This window comes from Pseudochaenichthys georgianus, chromosome 7 (genome assembly GCF_902827115.2).
Source record: "Pseudochaenichthys georgianus chromosome 7, fPseGeo1.2, whole genome shotgun sequence".
In the NCBI taxonomy this organism is placed as follows: domain Eukaryota; kingdom Metazoa; phylum Chordata; class Actinopteri; order Perciformes; family Channichthyidae; genus Pseudochaenichthys; species Pseudochaenichthys georgianus.
The window spans coordinates 24,771,018-24,796,373 of NC_047509.1; the positions used below are offsets into that span (position 1 = coordinate 24,771,018).

A 25,356-nucleotide genomic window follows, 5' to 3' on the forward strand; every position below is an offset into this window, starting at 1 on the left:
AAAAATCAAACATTACAGTTTTTATGCATTTTTTTTTATTTATGAAAATATTTGTATGTTTAAAAAAGTATTTACAAAGATACAACAAAAGTGAAAGATGTATACTGATTAGATTTCAGTTTACATGTCAGTCGCAAAAAGGCTTTTCTTGTTCAGGCAGCAGCAAGATAAAGATAAACACTTCATAATTTCAGGCACATTTTCATCGTGTACAATTCTATTAGTGACAAAAAATGGTGTATTTTATTCCCATGACACACGTCTCTTTAGTACAAGAGTACTTTATGATTGAATGTCCCTGGAGGAAACCACTGAGGTTGACCAATGTATAAAAAAAAACACAGCTTTCGGTGCATGAAATCTAAAGCGGTGTAAAGATCTACACAGGCAAAGCTGCATATTGTAAATACTGGAGTGTCAGCAGCTGAGAAGCTATATTATGAGGGAGGGATTTGGGAGAGGACCCCAATGTTTGGACTCTGTTACCACACAGTCTTTTATTATACATAAAGTAGATCGCAATATTATCAATGTTGTTTACAATATAGGTACGACTTTGTAAACTTGTAAGAATGTTGATGTGACTTAAAATGTTTTGACACCTTAAAAACTCAAAAAACAACACTTAAGGCATTTCTTCATTGAAAACACTGCAAGAAGTAGCTGGAGGAAATATATTCTATTGATATACCGTTAGTATCCACTGCTACATTTTCCACACAAAAAAAGTAAACTTCATATAAAGTGCTCATTTTAAAACTCAAACAAATATTCGTTGTTAAATGTCTTTTTGACATTCGCTGTCTCATGTGAATTACATTGTCTTATTTTGTACCTCGACATTGTAAAAAATGTATACTTTTCGTGAAAGCAAACTAAAACTAAACAACCTCCAGGCGTATGCACACATTGGGGCAAACGTACTGTATAAGGTTGTGCCGCCCAAATCAAAGCTCTCATTACACCCTGTTTGTCATTCAAATGTTTTGACACTTGCACATGCCTTTTTAAAATCCCTCACATTATCACTTTGGACTACAAAAAATAAGCCAAACAAGCTTCTGCTTTTCAATACAAAACAGATATCACCCTGAGCAGAGCCGCAGTGCCAGCTCCCATTCATTATTACTGCCTTTCAACAAGGATTATTTATTATTTTGAGATATTGAGTCTCTAATGGAAGTGGCGGATTACTTGACCTTTAGTGCTTTTTCAAGAGGCATTTCCAAGGCGGGTTTAGAGTTGGAGCCACATTTTGAATCCACTTTTACTGAAAATTGGTTCAACTCGAGCACCGACTTTTTGCACCGACTTTTTGCTCCGCCTGCACCAAGAGCCCAGAGCCGTATTCGTCAGAGGCTGGAGCGAGAATACTTGGAGCAACAGTTCATTGTGTGTACGAAGCGCAGTAGAGAGTTGCTGGAGACAAGGAGAAAATGGTCTTGCAATTCAATGTTGCTTCATAAGAGTAAGTGCAAAAGGTGCTCAGCTCTGATGCATTCTTTCATTGTTCTTATTGTGAGAAAAATGTGCACTGACGTAAAAGCTGTGACATACATGATGTCGTCATGACGGGGCTCCTCTCGGGATCTAGTCAGTGGAAAAGCAAACGGGTTCTTAGGAAGTTTGCAAGCTGAACTAAATCCGACACTAGCCCCGGCACAGAACTTGAACAGAACTCATTTTAGTAGAGTCAGATCTGATCCTCCCTGATCGCTGTCTGTCGCAAACACAGACAACGTCCCTACGTAAACCTCCCACCTCTCATACCTGCTCACTGTTATTAGAACTCCCCTCCGGGCCTCTGATGTCTGGAGGAACCAATGGAGAGGTGAGATTCAGGTAGCTCTGCTCCGATGGTTGGTGGCTGGACACCCGGGGGCCGCCCACCTTCACACGGCAGATTGCATCCAGGATGTCCAGAGTGTCACACGAGCCTGACGTCAGACTGGAAATACAGACGTCGTGAGAAATGGCCGACAATGCACAACAAGCATTCACCTATACAGTATGTTAGCATATCAATGTGTGGTGTAGCAGACCATTTATGTTAGGAATTCTTATGAGGATTATTAAAGCGATATTCTTTTGCTCCAACAACAGCATTGTAAGTATACCAAAAAAAGGAAAATATCAATCAAATAGTTTTAATAAAACAATTTCCCTTCATAAAAACCCCCTCACCTTAGCGCAGATGTATGTGGGAAGCCATCACTGAGATTTTCAGAGGGGATCACTTTCTTGGCATTCTGTTGAGCATTTGAAACACTTTTGAGTAAACCGGCAATTGCTAATGCTAATGCTTGATGAGCTTTTTTAAAACAACAAATGAAACCTGAGAAATTGGGGTGAAATTTCCCATTTAGGCTTGCAGATCTGAATGGCGTTACCTCCAGGCTGTAGTAAGACTGGACGTTCCTCAGGGCTCGCTCTAAGGAACCGACTTGGTTGGAGAGCTTCAGGGATCGATCCTGAAGTTGTCTGTTTTCTACTTCTAACACGTTGACCCTAGAACGCAGATTCATGTTAGCAGTCACTCACAAAACTATTTACCCTGTGTGTCACTTACCAACACATGTTTCTATAGTATTCATTCTATTTTTTTTTTACACATAAAAGTTCATAAAATACAGATAATAAGAACATTGGCTTGTAAGGCAGACCAATATGAAAAGCAAAAAAGAGAAAACTAGGTTAACATAATATAGAAAAATATAACAAATATAATGACGATAGTAATCACACACAATTAGCATTAAAATGTGCCTATCAGTAGACAACAATCCATTAAAAACAACAGGGGTTCTGATCAATGAACCAAATCCCATTTGAGATATTTCAGACAAGTTAACATACGCATTTTTTATAATAACACTTAATTTCCACTCGGAATAAAAGTATACTGATACCCAGATACTCATGTTGCCACTTCAAAACACAGAGCAGAAGGTACGATTGTAAAAAATAAATATAAAATATGTAGGATTCATTAAAGGAAGGCTCCAGTCATTAGATAGTTAATCAAAACTTCAGTATTTAGTGAAACATTATGTTTAAACCATACCCTGAAGAAATCAGCGATATTCGCCGGTAAATAATGATTTTATAGCTCTTTTTTATCAAAACCTGTATATTCCGTCAGGCAGCTGCCATTTTGGCCATTTTCAGTAGTCACATGATCCGAAAAACTAGGTCGTGACGTCATCTATGCGTTCACTTTGTAAATACACGAAAACATGGCGTAGTATTTGAGTTCGGACTCGTCAGCCGAGGAAGAAGTTTAGAAAAATAAAGTCCAGGCGGACTCACCTCTGGGTAATTTGGGAACCATCAGTTCCATTTGACCTTTTTCACTGTAAAAATCATTTTATTACTTTGAATTATCACTATAGGTATTCATTCCATCCAAATACAACTGTAAAAAAAATAAAACACATAGTCTGTTATCCTCTTAGGCCCTACGGACCCGGTTCCGGGGCCGAAATCGCGTCATTTGCAGGAAATGACGTCTAAGGAACCTTAATATTTAATAAACTATGAATATTTTATATCCATATAACGGGAAAAAAACTAATTTAACTGATCTTTTTCATTTTTTTCTTCAAAAAAAACACACAATGCTAACAGTGAGCCTCTGAATTAGCCCCGAGCGAAAAATGCTAACCTATTACTGCACCGAAAATCACTCCTAGCTCCCTTATTACTTATCCTAGCTGCACATCCAACACATCGTTTATGATCGTAAAGACACAGAATCTAACGGTGCTCACCTCAACACTGAAAGATACAAACTCGCGACGTTATCAACAAAAACGTACATCAAAACAAGTGGCGCTAGGTACTAACATGCGCTAGGCTAACATGGCTTACCTTCGTCTTTGCCTGGTCTAAACTGGTCTTCAATAGCATTACAACGATAAAAACGATGATGTAGTTAATCCATAGGTTAATATCCAATGTGACTGTGTCCCCTTTGAAATGTTCTGATAATCCATAAGCAATAAAACTGCAATTCCGTTATCTGCTGTTCGCTCTGTGCTCCGTGCGCTCTGGGTCCTGCAATTCCTGCTTCCTTACGTAGTAAACAATAAGTAAAGTCTGCTGCATAATGTGCTTACGCTGGCTGGCATTGGCAGTGCACTGCATCCCCATTAAGTAATGGTTGATTAATAAATCCCATTTTATGTTTCATCATACTCTGAGTAGTCGTCCGGAAACTTGAAATGTTCGCTGCATACATGCGCCTGTGGATCTTTCGGTTCGGGCCGAGCACATTTCGCTAGCCACTGCCTCCGAACGTACTTCCTACGCTTACCCGTTGGCAATAGATGGAACCGAGCATTCCGTGGATTGTTCCTATCCGAATTGTGGCAATGTTTCGCGATACAATGAGGCATATTTCAATAGAATTGTGAGAGTAATTAGAGAAAACAACATGAACAAAGCACATACGTCAATTTGTCCTCGACACCAAACGCATAGTTCACGTCACTTCCGGTAACATAAGTCATGTGACTCGTCAAAATAGCGCCGCCCACAGGGTTGATGTTATTTCGGTAGTTAATCAGCTTAAAATCACTGATAATGTCATCGGATTAAAAAAGAAAGAAAGAAGACTGGCAGAGACTGGTCTGTTTTATCGGATGATAATTATTTAAAAATGCGTGTCATGAGGATTGCCTCCCTTTAAGATACCTGTGTTGGATAGTGGAGGCGGTCCGCATGCCGTTGCTGCCCATTTCCTCTGCCTCGCTTATCTTCCTCGACAAATCCCTCTTCTCCCCCAAAAGCTTCTCATTCTCCTCCGTCACTGTGTGGATCCGCTCCTTCTCCTGAAAACCACCAGGGAGAAATATACAAAAACAGAGATACTTTAGAAAACATTTGTCTCTCACAAACATCTCTTGTAGAGCTAAAAGAACACAGACAGCTCTCTGCATTGTGTGTGTGTGTGTGTGTGTGTGTGTGTGTGTGTGTGTGTGTGTGTGTGTGTGTGTGTGTGTGTGTGTGTGTGTGTGTGTGTGTGTGTGTGTGTGTGTGTGTGTGTGTGTGTGTGTGTGTGTGTGTGTGTGTGTGTGTGTGTGTGACCTTGTGAGAGAGGCTGGAGGCCAGCATCAGGTCGTTCTCCAGTGTCTGGATGATGCGATCCCTCTGCGCTGTCTCCTTGAGGAACACCTGCTTGGCCTGACGCAGCTTGCTCTTGTGTTGACTCTGCTTCTCGTTGTACTTCCTGGTTGGCAGAGCAGAGGGAATTAACCTCAGGGGCTCCACGTGTCATTATTACTAATGATGCTATAACCCCATCCAGTTGATCTGAAATGCGTAGTTATTTGTTTGCCAAAGAACATGAGTTAGTTTTATTTCCAAATAAATATCTATATCAATGTGAGTGTGTCCCCCACCTGATGTGTGTGTCCAGTTGGAGGAGGAGTTGCTGCAGCTCCCCGTGCAGCCTGTCACTCTCCTGCTGACTGGCCATCAGCTCCTCCTGCAGTCTGTTAACTGATTTCTGGCTGTCTCTCGCCTGAAGACATATACAACACTTCTTGATTCAAAATGCATTTTCAGCTAATACACAAATGTAAAATATAAACAATGAATATGGCTAGCCAGTTATTGTGAGGACTGTGTAGACTATTTGGTGAAGTGTCAGTCAAATTAAAGTAGAACTAAATAAAAAAACGATTTCTAACATATGAATAGTTGAATGAAAATATTTGATCACCCCACTTTATGGAAGAAGTGACAGTACACAACACGGTAGAATGAATAAAAAGCAGTAAAAACAAACAATACCAAATAAAAAAAGGGTAGTAATGTAACTGAACTTTCACTGAAAAGCTAAGTACAGGCTAAGAATAAAAGTTCTGAATCACATTTGGTCTAAAATGATGTTAAAAAGACATTAAAGGTCACCTAAAATCCACTTTTTCATGTCTTCAATACAAAAACATGTGTCCCATCTGCATTAAGAGATTCTGAAAGTTTCAGGAAAAAAGATTCTCTCTTTTTGATCCATTTATATAAAAACCTGTCTGGAAATGAGCTGATCAGATTTTGGCCACTTTGTGATGTCATAATGTTTTTTTGGGTTGTGTAACCATTAGCCAATCACCTACCAAGGAAACACCCGCCCACCTTATCACCTGAATCTCCTCTAGAGCACCATTGAGTTCTTTTTAACCAAATATCTAACAGAGGGGCATTGGGCCTTAATTTCATCTAAAGTAACAGACAGAGAATCAGCACTTTGGAAACAGGGCTGAAACAGAGGGGATTATGGGATGCTCCAATGCATGATCTATTTTGTATTTCGAGCCAAACACTTTAGAGACATGTTTTGTATATAACTAGAACTAAATATATTGATCAAAAACAGTATAATAGGGGACCTTTAAAAGTATGAGTGGTGCCTTGTGTGTCTGAAACCCTGCAGCACCAATACATCCCGTTACATTTCATTCAGCTGACCCTTTCATCCAAAGACACTGCCAATAAAGACAATAACCTGAGACCAGTGGCTGGACCCTGCTCTTACCTCCTCTCTGGCCTTGCTGAGCTCAGCCTCTAACACAGCCAGGCGTGTGTCCAGCTGCTGCACGCGGTGGCTGAGCTCTGCGTTTGTCCGTGTCATGGAGGCCTCCTTCAGCCTCAGGGAGCGCACCTGCTGCTGCAGCTCCTCCTCACGCTGCTCTACCAGCTTCCTGAGACAGGGATGGCGGAAAGGAATGGTGGTTAACAAAAACACTGTCAGAATTGTGTGGTATATGTTGGTTATGCCACTATTGCTGCAAGTTTAGCGTAGCAGCTCTGCAGTGACCTGGTGATGTGCTCCTCCTGCTGCTGGGCTCTCAGGGCTGACAGGGTGTCGGACAGATCTCTGCTGTCCCTCTCCAGGCGGCTGCTCTCCCCCGCCCGGGCTTCCTCCACACGCAGCTGGTGCTGGGCGCTCTTTAGCTGCTGCTGTAGCTCCAATACCTGCCAACAAACAGAGCCACAGGCTTCACTCAGAGTGACATACAGATAACATGAGCTCCTGAACCCCAGAATCCCTGAAGGTGTCGGCCAGAAATAGACAATAATGTTGGGGAATAACCCTGAGAAAGAGCTATGCCAGATGAGGAAGAACAAATGCTACATCTCTACAAAAGCACACACAGATCCCAAGGATCTTCTCATGGGGCAAATGCTTCTAATGTGCACCTATTTATTAACTTTAATAAAACTCAAAGTGCAAACTACAGTAGGACATTGAAGTCATTGAAAATCCCATCGGGTCTTTTCTGCCTGACACCAGGTTACCAATCGAACGAAGAGAGTTTATGTATCACCAGATGTAATATGAAGTTGGAATGAAAGCACTGAAGTCTGTCTAGCATGTGCGCGTACTGACCTTCTTGTCAGTAACAATGAGCCGGGTCCTCTCGTTCTGCAGGTCCTCCTGCAGGCTGGTGGTGGCGCTGCGGTTTGTGGAGTTACGCGCCAGTTCTATCTCCAGTTCCCTGATTCTCTGCTGCTGACGTTCACACTCAGCCGCCTGAGAGTGAACGCACTGCTCCAACTGCACCAGCTTGGTCTGGAGCTGCTTCAGCTCTGCACAAAGCTGAAGGCATAAAAGAGCATAAACACAAAAACACCAAAGTAACAAGTATTCGGACAATTACAGCTTTTTGTACAGCACCTTTCTTCCAAGTTTATTCTTCAGATTGCCGTTGTAAAAGACTGACCTTGAGTTTCTCCTGGTCCAGCAGGGTGTTGTGTCTCTTGGTGTCCATGTTCTTCTCCTTCTCGTAGCGCAGCTCCCTCTCTGCGGAGGTGAACAGGCTCTGGGCCCTCTGCAGGTCCTGCTTCATCTGCTTCGCCTCCTCTGCCTTCTGGCTCAGCACCGAGTCCTGGGACTGAAGAGGGGAATGAGAGACAAGGTTGGGATGTGTTTGCACTGAAGGGGAAGTACAGATCATGTCCAGGTAGCACATCATAGATGTTCTTGTGGCTGCTGTGAATCATCAACCAAACACACTAGCCGTGAATAAAGAGTCAGAAACCGTAAAGGCATGATTCACAACTGGAGTTTTTATACTTAACATTGGCATATATTATAATTATAAAAGAGAGAAAGATTGCCAGAAATGCAACTAGCTAGAATAGTTTTGAAAATGTGTTTTTTATCGTAACTTAAATTCATATAAGGGATGTTACTCAATCAAATAATATGTATTACAGTTGATTGCCTAAAGAAGGGGACTTACTGCAGCTGCTGTGTAAGCTGAAGTCAACCAGTACAAATACAATGATGTTATTAACCCAAACTCAAGAATACTGAATATCTGTGCATGTTAAGGGTTTATTATGATCCTGCACACCTTGATGTGTGCCAGCGCCTCACTGACTTGAGCCTGCAGGGCCAGTTGGTGCTGAGCGGCCAGCTGCTGCTTCTCCTCCAGCTGGTTCTGCAGATGATTCAGCTCCTGCGTCAAACATGAAAACTATCACACACACACACATGAATCACACATTATTCTAGCAGAGGAAATTCCCTTTCTGGTCACCTTCCCCTACAGGAAGGTAAAAACTGGTGGCGGGATATATGCCTTAATCAAGGACAGTTGTGGAATGTACCCAAGTACATTTACTCAAGTACACATATGCCCCTTTCACACCAGCGCTTTTTCAGCTCCGGCTCGGAGCTGGAGCCTGAAAAGCGCCGTTTTTTCCTGTTCACACCGCAGCGGCGCCGGCTCTTAGCTCCGGAATCGGGTTCACTTCCAGCTCCAAAAAATTGTCGGTCCAGAGGCAAGAGCTTCGGAGCTAAGAGGTGGCGTCGCTTACGTCTCTCTTACGTCGAGGCGTGCAGGAAACTAAACCCACTGAACATGGGTCGACTGTTATGCCTGCCTACAAGCAGTAGTGCTTATAAACACACTTTATAAAGTCAGGCAACACTAACCAGGCTTTGTGTGATTCTGTTTATTTGTACCTTACTTTGACCATCCGTTCACTGTTATCGATCATTGTGGAGAGAGGCAGACGTGTTGTTTTGTATTATTGCAGCTATCGGATGCAAGTAGTCAGTTTAGCTTCGGTTGCTATGCCAACATCACCCGTTTTATACCAGAGAAACTTTCATAACAGCGTTGTGATACCAAACAGTGTCAATTCAGACTGACACACATTCACTTAGGCTAAGGGGAACTGGGGATATGCATCAGCTGCTTGTGTGAGTCGGACAGTGAATACTTTAGAGCGGCCGCTGCAGTGTGAGCTAACCGGGAGCTAACGGGAGAATAAACTCCCGTGGAAGAGCAGCCAATACTGCAGCGGTCGGTAAATGCTGCAGAAACACATTAATAAACAATGAACCACGGCACTCTGGAGAAAAGTATAAGGTTGGAGAAGTCGTTATTCAATTTATTCTGGCTTCGTGTGATTAAAAGCAACACGATCATCGACCCGACGCAGTTCCCCGTTGTTGTTGTTGTGAGCGCCGTAATGGCTGCCGTTGGGGGGCAAATCAGCGATGTAAACGGTGAGGTCATGACGCAGCAGGGGCAGCTCTGGGGCGCCAGTGGGCGGTGTGCACAGAGCGGGAGCTGAAAAGGGAAACCGGAGCTGAACCAGAAAAGCTCCCGCTCGGAGCTAGAAACTGAAAAGCGCTGGTGTGAAAGCCGCAATAGAAGTACTTTAACTTTACTTATTCCAGAGATTCATAGCCACTATATTCCTTTTATGTAACATTGTACTTCGCCCCTACGAGTGAAAGTTTCCACATTTTACTCTGATATAATCAAAGACAGCATTAGTAACTCTTCTGTTACAGTTTGTAATACCTATTTAGTGTTCCTATTGGGGTTAAGAAAATCCTCCAGTGTTTAGGATAAAACACCTCTTTGATCAGCTGAAAAATGTCTCATTAAAATACTTAAATCTTGCTTTCAATACTCACACACTTTTACTTACATTAGATTTTGAAAGCAGCAGTTTTATTTGTAAGAGAGTGCATTCACAGGGAAGTGTTAGTGTTTACACTTAGGTAAGGATGTTAGTCATTCAGCACTTTGAAGGGCAGAATTAAGTTGAATTGAGTGAAGTTGTAGGACATTCTCTCTACTTCACCCTGTAAACCACATTACTAAACTTCTATATATCTCAACAGTCTTACTGAGATGATTTCACATAATGGACTTTTCTACAAACCGAATGACCTTACCAATGTATTGCTGTTACCTGATCATCATCCTTGGTTCTCTCCACTGGATTTAGCCTAGATTCGATATGAGCTGTGTGCAGTTCAGGCTCCTGACTGCTAAGAAGTGCTTCCTTTGTTGAGGAGAGCCGCTCTTGATGCCACTTGAGCTGCTCTTTGAGGCACTGCATCTGGATCTCCAGTCTCTCTCTTTCCCCCTTTGCTGTCAGCTTCTCCTGGACAGTGGAGCTAAGCTTGGCCTGGAGCTCGGCAGTCTGCAGCCGCTCGGAAACCATCTCCTCCCTGGAACATATGCAAATTTGTGCAAACTAGTCAGCTTGGGTGTATTAGAGAGACAAGATAGGCCCAGCCATGATACATGATAGCAGTACCGGTTGTGACAGTGCTATAATCCCAACTCTGATCTATTTTTAAAATACCTCTGCATGCACCAATACTTTTTGTACGGCGAATTGAGGACTGATAACAACCTGAGTGCGCTGTGTGCTGTCTGCAGGCTGCTCAGTTCAGCAGTGAGCCGGTCAGCCTGCTCCTTCAGCTGGTCAACATGAAGCCTGCTTTCTCTTCTGTCCTCCTGGGTCCGGTGAATGTCTTTATAGCGCTCCAACTCGCTCTGGAGGCGGCTGTGGGCTCGCTCCATCTGAGCCACCTGGCCGGCAGAGAGGCAAGGAAATCAAGATGGAGAGAAACTGACTTCTTTTTATCAGTCAACCTGGTTAGTTAGCTCTTCATGTATCTATTTTTAACTGGTTATATGCATTATTTGTTTTGTAAATAATGTAATAAGTACATTTTGATATTATAGAATTGTGGCTTGAATGTGTTCAAATTAAGAATACATTAATAATATGATTTCATTTAAATTCTTCTGATATTTCCCTAATTATTTGTTATTTAAATATTTCCTTGCTCTTAGATAACAATGATAGCGAAACTAATATTCAAAGTGTAATGGCGTGTCTGATGTAGGAGCTAAATACAAAACCACCCAAACACTAATGTCACATCATTATCATTTTCATCCCTCTATATATTTCCTTCGTTAATATTCTTTGGAACTCAAACACAGATACGTGTTATCTTATTAAAATTCTGATTTACCAGTCTAGTTTTCCACTATACATTCAGGCAGGAAGGTCGTTTCTTTATATATATATATTTTTTACAACAGCAACAATCTAACCCTGAAGAAAGAATGCTTTGTTTCACCATGTCTGACCTGAAAAAAGGCACATACCTTTTCCTCCAGAACTGCTTTCTCCCCCTTGACTTGTGTGAGGCTCTTGATGAGTGTTTTCCCTTGTTGGCATTCTGTCTGACGGCTGTTCACCTCCAGCCTCAGCTTCTTCAGCTCTCGCTCACCTATCTGCAAAGCCTTTGGTGTAGAGATGAATTAGAGTTCCTGTGTTGTTTGTGACTCTTTTTAATATTGTACTTTAAAACAAATACAACCAGAACTCTTATTTTCAAGATAAAATCTCTTTAATTCAAAATAGATTTTTAGCTGTGATGTTATTGTTTTTTTTTTACCTCCTTGTCTTTTTTGAGTGCGGCCTGGGCAGCACTGAGGTCCACCTCCAGCTGCTTCCTCCAGTCCTTCTCCTCCGTCAGACGGGCCTCTAGAAGAGCCAATCTCTCCAGGCTGCTGTCCCTTAGGTGCTTCATACATAATGTACAGAGAGCATTAATAGGGAATCATAATAATAATAATAATAATAATAGGGAATTTGAAGCATTTAAACTCTCTTTATGGGCCATCATCTAATCTACGCAGGCTGATTGTTAAAGTTATAGTTGGGTCATTAAAGTGTATTCTTATTTTTTACATTAACCATCATATGAATGGAAATGTGATAAGGAACTATTGCAAGAACTTGATGATACAATAAAACCTGTTTCTATGTTATTCTGTTAAAATCCAAAGGAGATTTCTTATTCCTTAATCGCTATACCTCTTTCAGCTACATTTATTGACCTGTTGAAGCTAATAGACAAAATAACTTTATTTCAAATGATAAGCATTAGTAACTGTAGGAGCCACATATGAAGCCATTTCTGTGTTTGTTACGATACATGTTTTTTGAGTCACTATAGGTGGTGGGCGTGTCATTGGATTTGTGTGGGGACGTTTGTGCTTATATCCGGTAGCTTTTACCTGCGCACTTGGTAATAGATGGGGGAGTGAGCTAGAGAAGGACAATTTGTGTTGACCGCACGCACGCATACAAGGATATACGTATATGGATATGGAATATTGCATTTTTGCTTTGGAAATAAAAGGTCAAACGCATACTGTGTTGGAAAGACTGAGTTTTTGCGCGTCCACAGTGTTTTTTCTCTTGTTTAGTCCCTCGCGGCACTTTGTTTAAGATTACTGCCGCAATAGTAACAACTCGTTGTGCTTTATTTGAACCTGTGGATTGTCACAAGTCTAAGTGTTTTTTCTGTGTTGTCACCCCACTGTAAAATGAGCACAGTGATATTGAGTGATTGAGGTTTTACCAGCTGTAAGAAGGACTCGGTGGCTTCTTCTCCATTCTTTAACATTTTGTCTTGGACATCCTGCTTCTTCAGCTCTGCCTCCAGCCCTTTGATCTGCAGAGACAAGTTAAGATGATTACTCACTCAGCCATTAGAGAGATGATGGTTCACACAACACTGTTTGAGTAATTCTAGTCAACAACTGGCATTAATGAATGTCAAATCAATGATGATGCCAGGCAACGGGGCTAGATCTACAGGAAAAACTCAAACTTTCAGAGGATGACTCATACATTTCAGAGTAATAAAATCAGGTTCTCTCAGAAATTAGAGTAGTAAAATAAACTCCAAGATTTATGAGAAAATACTTGAAGAAAAGGACGTGGTAGTGGGATGAGGTTGATCCTTTTCTGGAAGTGAAACATTCTCTTCGAACACATCTGTAATTTCATATATAGAATTCTGAGCTTTTACTTGCAATTTTACGATTTTGTAATCTCAGGGAATATCCCAGATTTCTATTAGGAATATTACCCCCTTCCAAAAGCTCTGTGGTACAATTTGTTCCACCCTACAATGGCACGCTATCAAACACGCCATCATACTTTCCACAAGTAAAATACTTCTAAGATTCCTTTAATTTATTAAGTAATCCATACAACCCTCCTGCAGTTAAGAAAACGTTTTTTAGGAAGTGTGTGCGCTTTTCATTACCCTCCTGTGCAGTCCCTCCAGCTCCCCCTCGTGCCGGTGCCTCTCCCCCTTGCTGGCGTTCTGGGCCTCCCCCAGCAGCGCCTCCAGCTCCTCGTTCCTCTCCTCCAGCTCTTCCTGTTCCTTGCGTATCCTCTGGAGCTGCCGTTTCAGCTCCTTCATCTGAACAAGCCTGTCTTCCATCGCCTCATGACACCTGACAGAGAATAACAATGGTTCAAGTCAAAGCAGTATAAACAGTCTAAACGAACGTCAACATTATTTAATCGCTCCGTTTCCCAGGCGGCAGTTATGTGTACCGTTTGTGCATGTTATCCTTTTCTTCGGTTGGCGAGCCGGATAGATTGTTTTGTGGTTCACTACTGATGCTCCTGTTCTTTTCATCCTCTTTGGTAACATCTACGTCTGTGTCATGTTTTGCCGACTGGACAAACACAACACCAAATAATGTCAAACTTCTGCGACAACATAATAAGTTATTTGAACAAAAATAATGATTCAAATACCTGGTCCAAGAGATTTCTCTTCTCTGACTCTAAAGTGTGGACTCTCTCCCTCAGAGCTCTGTTCTCAACATCTAGTTTGTCATTTTGCTCTTTGGATCGCTGCAGCTTCATCATATCTGTGAAGGGAAAAACCATTTCAGTCTAGTTTTGCTATATACTATGTGAAGTTATGACTTCACAGTGTTTTATTTGTCCATCATTTGCTTAGAAATTAGTTTGAGATGCAGGTTTAAAATGATTCTTCAGTCCTTAAAGCGAACTGTACGAAACATTTAAGCTTACATTTGCAATTCTTAGAAGGGTGAGGAATAAATTCAGAACTTTGTGCATTTGTCAAAGTGAGATTGTTTACTTATATCTTAAAAACCAACATGATCCAAGTTCATAATTCAAGAACAAGTAAGAATATTAAGTAAATCAGGTAGTTTCTACATCAGTAACTCAGTGGCGAACCGTCAGGGCCTTCAAGGTATTCAGAGAATACCCTGGAACACTCAGATAAAACAAACAAAAAATCGATTTAATTATATAAAATGTATATAAAATGAATAAATGAGAATCGTATCTGTGTTGTTGATCTAATATTACAGTGTTACGTTGATTTGTTTGTCCTTCTCGGACCATGCACTACGCATTTCAGTGGTTTTGTGTTGAAAAGAAAGCAACCAATCAGATCTTGTTCTGGGTCTCTGGGTAGAATATCCTTCAACCAAGGTATTCTACATCCTTGATCGAATGCCCTGGCCGTTGCACTGAATGAGAGTGTACGTTTGGACTGACAGTTTGATCAACCAATCATATATTGATTTGTAGCCAATGGGCGTATTCTTTCAGAGTTCCCCTCGGTTCCACGGTACTCGTCTAGAAGGCCCACTAGTTAACTGGCTCGAGACAGAGGATCTAATGCGACGAAGCAATTCACGTTTTATTGTTTCTAACGTTGAAATGACAAGTGCAACAGGTGAAGATGAAGTTGTTGCGGAATTGTTGTGAGTACCCTATTCAAGACGACAATTCAGTGAAAAGACGGACATTATAATGCCGCGGGGGGTAGGGGGGGGGGGGGGCGGCCGCGGGGGGGTGTGTGTGTCTACAGAAGGTCCAGTTGTGATAGACACGGTTCGCCACTGCAGTAACTGGTATCTAAAATAATTGTAATAAATGTGTGTGAAGAATTGAAATCAACCTAAATAAATAAAATAAAAATGTTATATTTCGTCATTTTTTTTGCAGAAATCTGTAATATCCAAACTATTTGTTCAACCCTACAGAGTCCTATAAACCCACCAATTTGAACAACTCTCCTCCAACAGGAATTTTCAAGCAGAAAATAAAAACTCCAGAAAACCTCAACTAAATGGACATTTTCAAGATCACACCCAAGTCTATCTCACCACAGTGTTTCAGTTTGTCCACTTCCTTCCTCAGGTTCTCTACTTCTTCGAGTGTTCCCTGGAGCTCAGAACCTGAGGTTAGAAGCATATTTTTTGTTGTGATGTAATGCCTTTCAAAACATGTATTTTTACAAGCTCCTAATGAAATCCTGTACCTAGCTATTACAATTTAAAAAAGGTATGCATTAGAAAAGGAGGTTGTTATCTTGCATAACCAAAACATGTTGAAAAGTATTCGAGGCAGACATTCAAGCTACTGTATGTGTGATTTACACATTATAAAAAAATATGACAAGTCAATGCCATCATTTGTATGTTTATAACAATAATGTGCACAGAACTTTCAATAGTGTTTAACATAGGCTTGTTCGTGTTTGCACCATACCACTTGGGTCCAGGTTGTTGTTCTTTGCAGCATCCAGCTCATTGGTGAGTCTGCGGATGTCCTGATGAGCCATGGCCAGCCTCCTAGACGCCTCCTCAAGGTCCCGCTCCAGCCGATGGCGCTCATTTCGCTCCTGTGAAACCTGCTCACTGTGGGCCTGACGCAAAAGAATAAAAGTGTGGAGGGTAAGAGTGGGAGGAGTGTGGCAGCAGCGAAGATTAATAGGTTGACGGGAGAAGCAAATGGCCCAACATGCTGATGTGAGAGACATGCATTCAGACGTTTCAGATTCGTCATCATCATCATCATCATCGCTGGCCTGGAGAGAAGCAATAGTGTCAACATTCACCTGCATAGAGACACCAGTGGGACAAAAAGTACACATGCTGTCCCGTGACATGCCGTAATTTTTCAAACCACTTCGAGCACACATAGGTTGTTAGAAACAAATATTGACAGTCGTGCTTCTGAGATAAGCAGTGTCCTCTGCATCATAGTGGTCATGCGGATATCAAGGCACATTATCAGCATGGAACATTTCATAATGTGAAACAGGCCAGTGATGTCCTCTTTATCATTACACCAGTGTTAGTTACTCAGTTAGTATATGCCTTAAGGTGGAAACCTACAGGGGTAATATTGTGTTTGCTCTGACCAGACCTGCGCAGCCCAAACAGCTTCTTCCATGGACTCTGGGATGAACACTGCTGAGAGGAAAGACCCATGTGTGCAGAATCACATTAGACATTACTATCACCTGGTATCCCTGTCTTTTAAAGGATTCAAGATTCAAGGCTTTATTGTCCTTTGCACATGAGCTACAGTGTAGATATGGCAATGAAAAACATAGGTCACAGGCTCCTCCAACAGTGCAACATATATATATATATATATATATATATATACACACACACACACACATTAATATATATATATATATATATATATATAGGACATAGAACAAATAAAACAGATAAAATAGTGCAAGAGAATGTTTTGAGATGTGCAAGTAAATACAAATAAAATAGAAATAGTAAAAGGGACAGTTCACCCAAATGATCAAAAGTACACATTCTTCCTATATCCTGCAGTCTAGATTGTTGGGATGTAAGATGCCCAGTGCTGAACATAACGGTCGTCTGCCTTCTCTTGAATATAAAGGAACTACATTGTATTAAGCTTACTCAAGAAAATAGTTACTATATTTAACCATTCATGATTTCTGGAACGAGACCATTCTGTATGAACTGTCCCTTTAACTGGAAATATAAGGGATGTTCTTTTTTGTTCTCAGACTTAATTCAACCTGATGTTATACAGACCTGTAACTCAGCAACAAGCACAATGACCTCACCTTTGTCATGTTATCTACGGCTTTCTGCATATCCACCCTGTGCTGCCTTAGCTCCTCCCCCATCGTCTGGCGAATATGCTCCTGTCCAGTCAGAGAGACGATAACATCATTCATCCACGTTTATACGGTCTCTGTATTTGCCTTGGATAGTCAAATATTACATTCCACTAAAACAAGCAAGCCTAGGGATAGGTTTACTAAACATGTCAATATGACTGAAGAAGACTAATTATTTCAGATAATAGAGGCTGTGCACTTTCGCAGGATACCTTACATTTACAGTATTTTCCAATTGGACTAGTATGGTTCCTTTCCTACATGTCCATACGAAATGTTAACAGTCCTTTAGAAATTCAAACAGTCCCCCCCCTTACAAAAGCCAGTCCTGTACCTGGTGCTGGACTTCCATGAAGCTGCCGGTGAGGCTCTGACTTTCCAGTCTCCTCTCAGCAGCCTCCAGCCTCTCCAGTAGTGTGGCCCTCTCCACCAGCAGGTACGCCACCTGCTCACTGGGGCTGCTCAAGCCCATCTCCCCGAGTTCCTCCTGAGCCAACATCTCTGCAAGCTCCTTGCTCTGACCCTCTGGAAGAAATGGGAGATTTGAATGGATTGTCAAAATCACAACAAAATGCTGCATGACAACTTCTATAGGGAAGCAGACCGATTGTGAACATAGCTTGTAGAAACGTATGCCTTGATATATTAACACAAAAGATTCTAAAGCATTCTTTGCAAATACAAATAATACGCTATGGTGTTTTAGAAATATACTGCTCAGGGGTAAGGTGAGCCAGGCTATGCCAACATTGCACTATATTTAAACTGAACTCACCCTGTTGTTGTCTGATTTGGTGTAGCTCTTCGCGCAGCTGTTCATTGTCTCTCTCATACTCCGAAGTAAGAGACTCGCGCTCTTCCAGCAGCCCACGAATATGTGAAACATAGCTCTCAACCTGACAGATGAAAAAAAGACAAAAATCCAATAGAAATTCAACCATGTCATTTAGACATCTCTTCTTCAGACAATAGCAGGACAGGTTGACTCTGCCAGGGACAGGACTTGCAGCATCTTCTAGTAAAATGTTGATTATTTTCTTAGGAGTGGTTAAGTATCAGGGACAGGGAAAGAGAACTTCTGAGTTGGTTTGACGAGAGGCTTTGCCACTACGATGTTTCAGCAAATGTCTTTGTCAATACTCTGAATGTTACTTCCAGTACATTTTCAGTGTCTTACATCAATGTCACACCCATCTTGATTATCCAGTTATTTGCTTCAAGAACTTCATCAAAATGGGCACAAAAACAGCACTTTTATTTGTCTATAGTTTTAATGAAAATAAGGAGCACACTTTGATGATTATGGTGATTTTCAGGCGACACAGATAAGATCACCAATAATATCAAATTGTTGTGGTTTTCAGTTCATTAAAGAAAGATTTAACGAGCAAATATGGATGACTTGTTATTACTCTGTAGCTCTGACAACCTAATCTTACTGATGTTTGTCAGTATTACTGGAAAAAAAGCAGTTCAGACTCTTGTATCCTATTCTTGTATTAAACATAACATTCTTTTATGGAAAACGTCCACACAACTAATCAGTTAGGGTGCCGAACTTGTTCTCTTGGTTTATTGGTGAACTGCAAACCAACTTTAAAAAAGGTGCAAACTGACCCCTACTTCCATCGTACATAATCAGAACAAGAGGACTGACAGTGTTACAGTTTGCGAACCCCAAAGTATTGAAAATAATCACCTCCTTCATCTCGCAGGCCTGCTGGGTACGTAAAGTCTGCAGCTCCTGGGTGGCTGACTGAAGGTGTGCCTCCCTGGCGAGCAGCTGCTGCCACAGGTGGCGCTGCCGCTCCTCCACACCGGCCCCTGGAGGCAGGCCATCCTCCTGAAGACGCAGGGAAATCTTGTCCAGCTCCGTCTGCACCTGAGAACCCAGAGGAGGAGATTCATGTTTTGTAAACCCAATATCACATTGATCATCTAAGTGTTAAACTGTTATGTAAAGCTTGTAAGATATTATAAAATAAAACCTCTCAGTTATGTAGTGAATCAAGAAGCATCCACATAGTAAGCTTGTCTGTGAATGGGTAGCCTTGGGTTCACTGCTTTTCAAAGCTTTGCCTATTATAGCAAAACCTGTATTGTCATTAAACTAAAAACCTGATACAATTCCAAGGATACTTTTGCTCAAATGCCTTTAACTTACTTCTAATAGTACTATGTGGTTATATGTGACATGCTACTACACCTGCAACACAAATAACTAAATTATCTATCCTTCGTCCTTTAAATTACTTACTTTTACTAAATGATCAGGTAAACTATCCTGCAAACTAAAGTGTTAACAACAGTTTTCAACATCAAGGTTGTCAGTCTCACTGACAACGGATCTCTTTGCGGGACCCATAGGAGAGAGACACAACATTATAGTGTCATGCCAGCACTAAACACCTGTTGCTGAATTCAATACTGTACATGGTTGGGCTTGTAATCTGAGCAGCCCCCCTGTGCAGCATTTCAACTACTCCGACAACATGCAGCATATTGCTAGGTATCAGGTCTCATGTGCCTGTTGTACTTAAACACCACGCCAACTGGTATATGAGCCTGCCTTTGTGGAACTATTTGCCAAAAGATTAGATGTAAAACAAGGACCATTTGCATACTCATAAAGTACTTCTGGTGTTGAACACTGGGACAAAGCATCTTCACAGTGAATGTCACTATGTTATTTCTAAGTAAATGAACAGATGTGATTGATACCTCTTCATGATCCATGGCCATACATTAAGCAGGAGGAAGCTGCATCTGTTGATGATGGCCTTTTCCCTTAGTGTTAAAAGTATTGATCCAAAACAAAAGGCTAGCCTACATGGTATCCCATAGAAGCCAAGTCAGTTTGCACTGATGTAGTGAAGATCAGCATATCCTCAAACTTCCTCTCTTCCATTGTTGTTGCAATCCATTCATGACAACATGTCTTGTCCTCGAGTTCCCCTGCAAAAGATGAGAAAATTAATATTCAATGCATTCAAGTCATGTTAGGACCTGCAGTTGCATGCTTAGAGATCAGACTAGCTACCTTAGTTTGGATAGGCAGACTGCAGTTTAACAGCTGAGGAACACTGCATCACCTGAGGCTATGCAAAGCTTCAGGATGATTAGCTATGTTATCATGAGGATTTTACACGGACAGCAATAACAGTAATAATGTTATCTCTATCATTGAAGTAGGCACTTTTCTGTCCTGCATTTGGGAACATTGCACGTAAGCAACAATATGTATACACTACAAAATAAATCCCTGCAGTTTGCACAGCAGTGGTTATAACGTGACGACCTTCCTCTCATGTGCCATTAAAAAAAAAATGCAGCCAACTGTTCTTCCCAAAATGTCTGACGAGGAGCAAATGAGGGATTTTGTGGGACAACTTGCACTCCATTTGTCAACGCAAGCTCACTGGTCAGAAATATGTCATTAAGTAAATATATTTGTATGCTAAAGTAAATTACTAAATAACCCACACTGGCAACTGGGACGTCACGCTGCGCTAGCTAGTTAGCAAACTTCGCTCATAAGTTACCGTAGTATACTTCACACACACACAGCTAAAGCTAGCTCGCTAACGGTAGCCATAGCTTTCTCCGATGACCGCTTGGCAGCCACTTGTTAGCGCCGTAAGGGAATTGTTACGATAACCGAAGGCTACTGTTGAATAGCTACATTATTTGAAATGATTTAGCAGGGTATGCAATGTGCCGTTAAAGTTTTACTCACCTTTCAAAGGGTAAAAGCAACAAGAAAGCTAAGTGCTGAGGACAGGCGTGGCGGAGCGGATTGGCTTCTACAAGCACCTAGGCAACGGACTGTACCATTAAATGATGCAGGGAGAATCCATCAGCACAGTTGCAGCCATGAAACCGCACGAAACCAACTACTTTACGCTGTTTGTTTCAGTTTAGAAAAAAAATATCCCAGGGAATATCATATTAGTAAATGACAGCTTCGAGATGTGGTAAAAGTTGTACTTTTGACGAGTTTGACAAAATCTAGATAATTAAGTTGAATGCAATTAAACGGTCTTTTAATTGGTTTCGTCTTTTGTTACCAGGTAAACAAAAGTGATAGGAATGTTTCTGTGTCTGTATGTAACGTGGTGTAATCTGTATCAATATAGTATGTACTTCACTGTTATTGATAGTTAATGGACTTTTGATGATATCTCATAAATGTATGGATTTAAACACCAGGTGTCGACAAAGAAACATTAGTATTTCCTGAGATGTGAAATATCAGAATCATTTGTATAATTGTAGCGTACCATTTATTTAGCTCAATCTAGCAATAGTAGGCTATTTATACAATGTTTGATTCCTAAATTAATGAAGGGGTACAGGTATTCATAATCAATAATACAAAAACAAGTTAAATAATGTTTATTCTTGCCTATTCTATTGAACCATGTACATATGTGTATGTGTACATATGTTTTGAAACCTTATAATTCAGGCCTGTCTTGTTTTGCTTTGACCTCCACTAAAATGACTACATGATCAAAGATGAAGGCCTACACGGTGAGTCCCACCCTGATGTTTCCTGTGTGACCAGTACACAATAATCATGATGCCTGGGTGTTGAAATGTGAGTTATTTTGCAGTTGTGTGTTTATTCTTCACATCTGCCCTATAACAAAACTGGGATCACGAATGCATAGTAGAATGGTCATTATGCCAAAAAAGCATCCAAAGTGTAGTGTTTACCGAGGAGTTATTTTCATGTGGTCTTATGTGCCTCAACTTCCCATGGGTGGATCCCATTTTAGATGGGTGGAACACTTATTTTGGATGGTGATGTTGTACTGAAAGAGAGCTCTGTTCGGCACAGAGGAAATGGGCGTGCTACTTGGAAAGTTTGGATGGAGTTGCTGTAAAAATAAGGGGGGTGTGGTAAGTCTGAAAATAGAGGACCACCAGAAGGGACACAACTGTAGAGTGGTGAAGCTGCGTTTAAGCTGCTCCTAAAATCCGATTGAGAGGGACTGGCAATACTCAGTGTGAGTACATCATTCCTTGACATTTCATATGACTTCTATATATTATTAGTTAAATCATGGTTCCAGTTGTTTAAAAAAAAGTAGGGATTCTTGCATCACATTCCCTAATGGACTCTAGAGTGGTGCGTAGCAAAAGACTCATGCTTTTATTATAACAGATTTGGTTTGCCATACAATATAACGTTTTTTAACAAACCGTTACTCATCACATCTTTGTAACAGTACACAATGTTTTTTTTTTCATAACCATTACTAAATATGTAAACGTTTTGACTCTCATGTGATGGATGGAATCAAGTGTAATGAGATAATTTGACTGTACGACTCCACCGCCCACCCAAACAGACATAGAGATAAAGGTCTACAGAGTCAATTTATGTCCGTCTGTTTATTTTTCTGTCTTTTTTCTTTTCCATTGCATGTCTCCTTAATATGAAGTAAAATGTTGTTACTAAAGCTTTGGTAGCCAATTTAGTGTTTGCTCGTGCACTACCATACACTAATAGAAAATAGCTTTCTTAAATCCCTGTTTTTTCCTCAGACTTTAATTTCCTCTTAATTAACAAGTAGTGCCTCTTTATTAAATCCAAATCTAAGTCAATCACATACTGTTTACCCTATACAAAATATATATATTTTGAAAAGGTTTAGCTTGCAACAGGCCCTCCCAGGTTCTCTGAGGTTAGCTGTATGATGGCAACACAGAGGCCAGTCAAAGTTACATTTTAGAAATAACTCATTGCCCCCTGTTTTGAAGCGTGGGCTTTAAAAAACACAGTATACTCTGTTCAGTGACTGACATTTTCCATTTAACTCTTCGGGGCAAAACAGGAAAGTTCTCAATTACTGATTTTTATAGAGACCCAGTAAACAAGTTTAATTGGTCAAGCAAGTATTTCCACGCTTACTGTTGAATGCAGTCTTTCTGGAAGCCTACATTTAAACAGTTGTGTTTATTTTCGGCAGGGAGTTGAAAATGGCGTACCTGCTTATGTTTGTGACCCTGCTGCATCTTATCACATTGGCAATGCAGTTCATTGCTACCATGGAGAAGGTAGTATTCATATCTGGGGCTTGATTGTTGACTTTTATTGTATTACCTCATAAATGCAACATATCCAGCTGACAGTATCATCTCTAATCTCTCGTTAAAGTCCTGGTGGGAGTGGGATGGCCTGGAGAACTCAGACCTGTGGTACAACTGTAGGTTTGACAACTTCACAGGATCTTGGTTGTGTACATCCTCCAAAGAAACTGGTAACAAACAATGTCATTTTGTCTACCTCCACACACGATCATTTTTCTTCCACAAGTCAAATCTGAGAACTAACACTTTTGATGTGGTTTCCTTTCTCAGACTGGCTTCATGCAGTGCAGATCCTGATGGTTATCTCAGTGGTCTTCTCCTCAGTCTCCTTCTTGGTGTTCCTTGGTCAACTCTTCACCATGTCTAAAGGCGGGCTCTTCTACTTCACTGGGCTGTGTCAAGTCTTTGCAGGTAACACTGGAGTGAAACAATGTCCCTCTGACCGCTTTGTGCATCATGGGACAATTTTAAAGGGTTACACTTTCTCTTACAAATGTAAATTTCATGGTTGGGAAATAAGCTAAATATTATATAACATGTGTACGTTTATTTCAACAGTGTTACTTGAGTATTGTGACTGTGCATAACGTTTTTCTGATGGCTGCATTGGTTCAAGCTTTTTTTATTATGATAAAGTCCACAATTACTAGTTACTCCCCACTAGTTATGTAATTAAATAACAAAATACATTTCAATTTAATGAGAAAAAATGTGCCATTAGTATCAGCGCTTTGAGCACTGGAAAAGCGCTATAATAAATGTAAGGAATTATTATTATTAGTTATGCTACTGGTAGAAATGTTGGTGATTACAATAGGGGTTTCATCCAAATGTATTATTTTCGATAGTATTATATAAAAAGCTCATATGAAGAATGTGAAATGTATTCTGTTGTTTGCTTCCAATTTAAATCAAGGTAAACTGAGAAAGACTTGTCATAAATGTTTGACTGTAATAAGTGTTGAGTACTATTAGCCTTTTTAGCAAAAAAGCCCAGTTCAAAATATTTGATAAGTCATTAAAATGTTATAAGTTAAATAAAATAACCTTAATGAATTAATTGAAAAAATGTAATTACTACATTTATTACATTTGAACAAGGTTACTAGTAATGTGCAGCCTTATGGCTAACCTGCAATCAAATAAAACTATTTGGTGAACATATTTAATTATTATTTCAAACACTGCCACACATTTAGTCTCCTTTTGAAATATTACTGTTATTGCGACACAGTCAGAAGTAAAAGTTAATAGTGATGTATTCATTACTTTGCCACACTGTCCCCTGTCAACATTGCTATCACTATAATGCTTTGACATTGTTTACAAGAGGATGTTACAAACCAACACACTATTTAAAACATCCCATTCATAAACTAAACTTATTACGGTCTTTTCTTAGGGTTGACTGCCTTTTCTGCAGCTCTCATCTACACATTAAACAATAGGGAAATCCTTCAGGACTCCAGAGAGCTGACATCAGGACACTTTGGCTACTGCTTCATCCTGGCCTGGGTGTGTGTCCCCTTGTTGCTGCTTAGTGGGGTCATATACATCCACTTGCGTAAGAAAGAATGACCAGACAAATGAAAACAATGTCTAACACAACGTTTTTCTTCTTCTTTTGAAGTAACAAAACAATTGGTTTGACTTCTTGTTAATCAGAAATGTATTTTTTCAGGACTCACAAATCTTTGCTCAGGCTTCAACTAATGTGATGTTTTTTTTATTATAAATGACTAGGCCTACATGTATATTGTTTTTCCCTTGACGACATTTTGAATCCTCAACATTAAGTCAATATATAATGCCTATGACCAAGGAAAATAAATACCAAATCAGTTTAATGTATTTGTGTTAGTTTAAGGCATATACGGCATTTGAATTGCTTTTATATTTTTTTCTAGAGCAAACTGGAAATCTATTTTTGTACCTAAAGCTTATGTAAAATATATTTAGTAACATCTTTCAATAAATATCACTCCAAGAAACACAATGTGTGAAAGTCCACTGTTTTCATTTATGTGATAATACATTGCACACTTGAAACCAAATAAATCTGTAAAACACCTTTCAAACGGTATTTGAGCAAATGTAGGACATTTATTTTAATGAAAGTATCTACACCAGTTTTTTTTTTCAATTGTATTTATAAAGGTTTTCAT

General features: G+C 40.4%; 2 protein-coding genes across 3 annotated transcripts; one reads left to right on the forward strand and one right to left on the reverse strand.

Annotated features, from left to right (window-relative positions):
* Positions 1–58: 58 nt before the first annotated feature.
* ccdc30 (coiled-coil domain containing 30) lies at positions 59–20,015 on the reverse strand. 2 transcript variants are annotated; one of them, XM_071203625.1, is made up of 27 exons: positions 19,814–20,015; positions 18,792–18,974; positions 17,868–17,988; positions 17,427–17,617; positions 17,036–17,116; positions 15,682–15,838; positions 15,297–15,368; positions 13,903–14,018; positions 13,696–13,820; positions 13,400–13,592; positions 12,707–12,799; positions 11,735–11,863; positions 11,442–11,579; positions 10,675–10,853; positions 10,225–10,486; positions 8,364–8,486; positions 7,728–7,898; positions 7,394–7,603; positions 6,821–6,978; positions 6,539–6,704; positions 5,403–5,524; positions 5,089–5,230; positions 4,696–4,832; positions 2,391–2,508; positions 2,185–2,249; positions 1,771–1,948; positions 59–1,590 (listed from the first exon to the last, which is right to left on the reverse strand). In XM_071203625.1, the coding sequence occupies exons 1-27, from the start codon at positions 19,832–19,834 to the stop codon at positions 1,567–1,569; spliced, it is 3,675 nt and encodes a 1,224-aa protein (XP_071059726.1). In that variant the 5' UTR covers positions 19,835–20,015; the 3' UTR covers positions 59–1,566. The 2 variants fall into 2 exon arrangements, with proteins under 2 accessions (XP_071059726.1, XP_071059725.1); XM_071203624.1 differs by adding an exon at positions 16,311–16,388 and having other exon boundaries at positions 59–1,948.
* A 1,987-nt stretch (positions 20,016–22,002) lies between these two features.
* emp3b (epithelial membrane protein 3b (MAM blood group)) lies at positions 22,003–25,173 on the forward strand. The gene is made up of 5 exons (XM_034087795.1): positions 22,003–22,104; positions 23,071–23,158; positions 23,259–23,361; positions 23,462–23,602; positions 24,594–25,173. Exons 2-5 carry the CDS (start codon positions 23,081–23,083, stop codon positions 24,767–24,769), a joined length of 498 nt encoding a protein of 165 aa, XP_033943686.1. The 5' UTR covers positions 22,003–22,104; positions 23,071–23,080; the 3' UTR covers positions 24,770–25,173.
* The last annotated feature ends 183 nt before the right edge of the window (positions 25,174–25,356 follow it).

What these genes read in the sequence shown, in the direction of transcription:
- ccdc30 (XM_071203624.1), bottom strand. Translation starts at nt 19,834, where the DNA reads ATGGCCATGGATCATGAAGAG. An exon ending in GCAAACACAATATTACCCCT is followed by an intron (nt 15,839 to 16,310) that starts GTAGGTTTCCAC and finishes CTTTTGCGTCAG; the next exon opens with GCCCACAGTGAGCAGGTTTC. An exon ending in TGGACCAGGAGAAACTCAAG is followed by an intron (nt 7,604 to 7,727) that starts GTCAGTCTTTTA and finishes TTATGCCTTCAG; the next exon opens with CTTTGTGCAGAGCTGAAGCA.
- emp3b (XM_034087795.1), top strand. Translation starts at nt 23,081, where the DNA reads ATGGCGTACCTGCTTATGTTTGTGACCCTGCTGCATCTTATCACATTG. An exon ending in TACATCCTCCAAAGAAACTG is followed by an intron (nt 23,362 to 23,461) that starts GTAACAAACAAT and finishes TTCCTTTCTCAG; the next exon opens with ACTGGCTTCATGCAGTGCAG. An exon ending in GCTGTGTCAAGTCTTTGCAG is followed by an intron (nt 23,603 to 24,593) that starts GTAACACTGGAG and finishes GTCTTTTCTTAG; the next exon opens with GGTTGACTGCCTTTTCTGCA.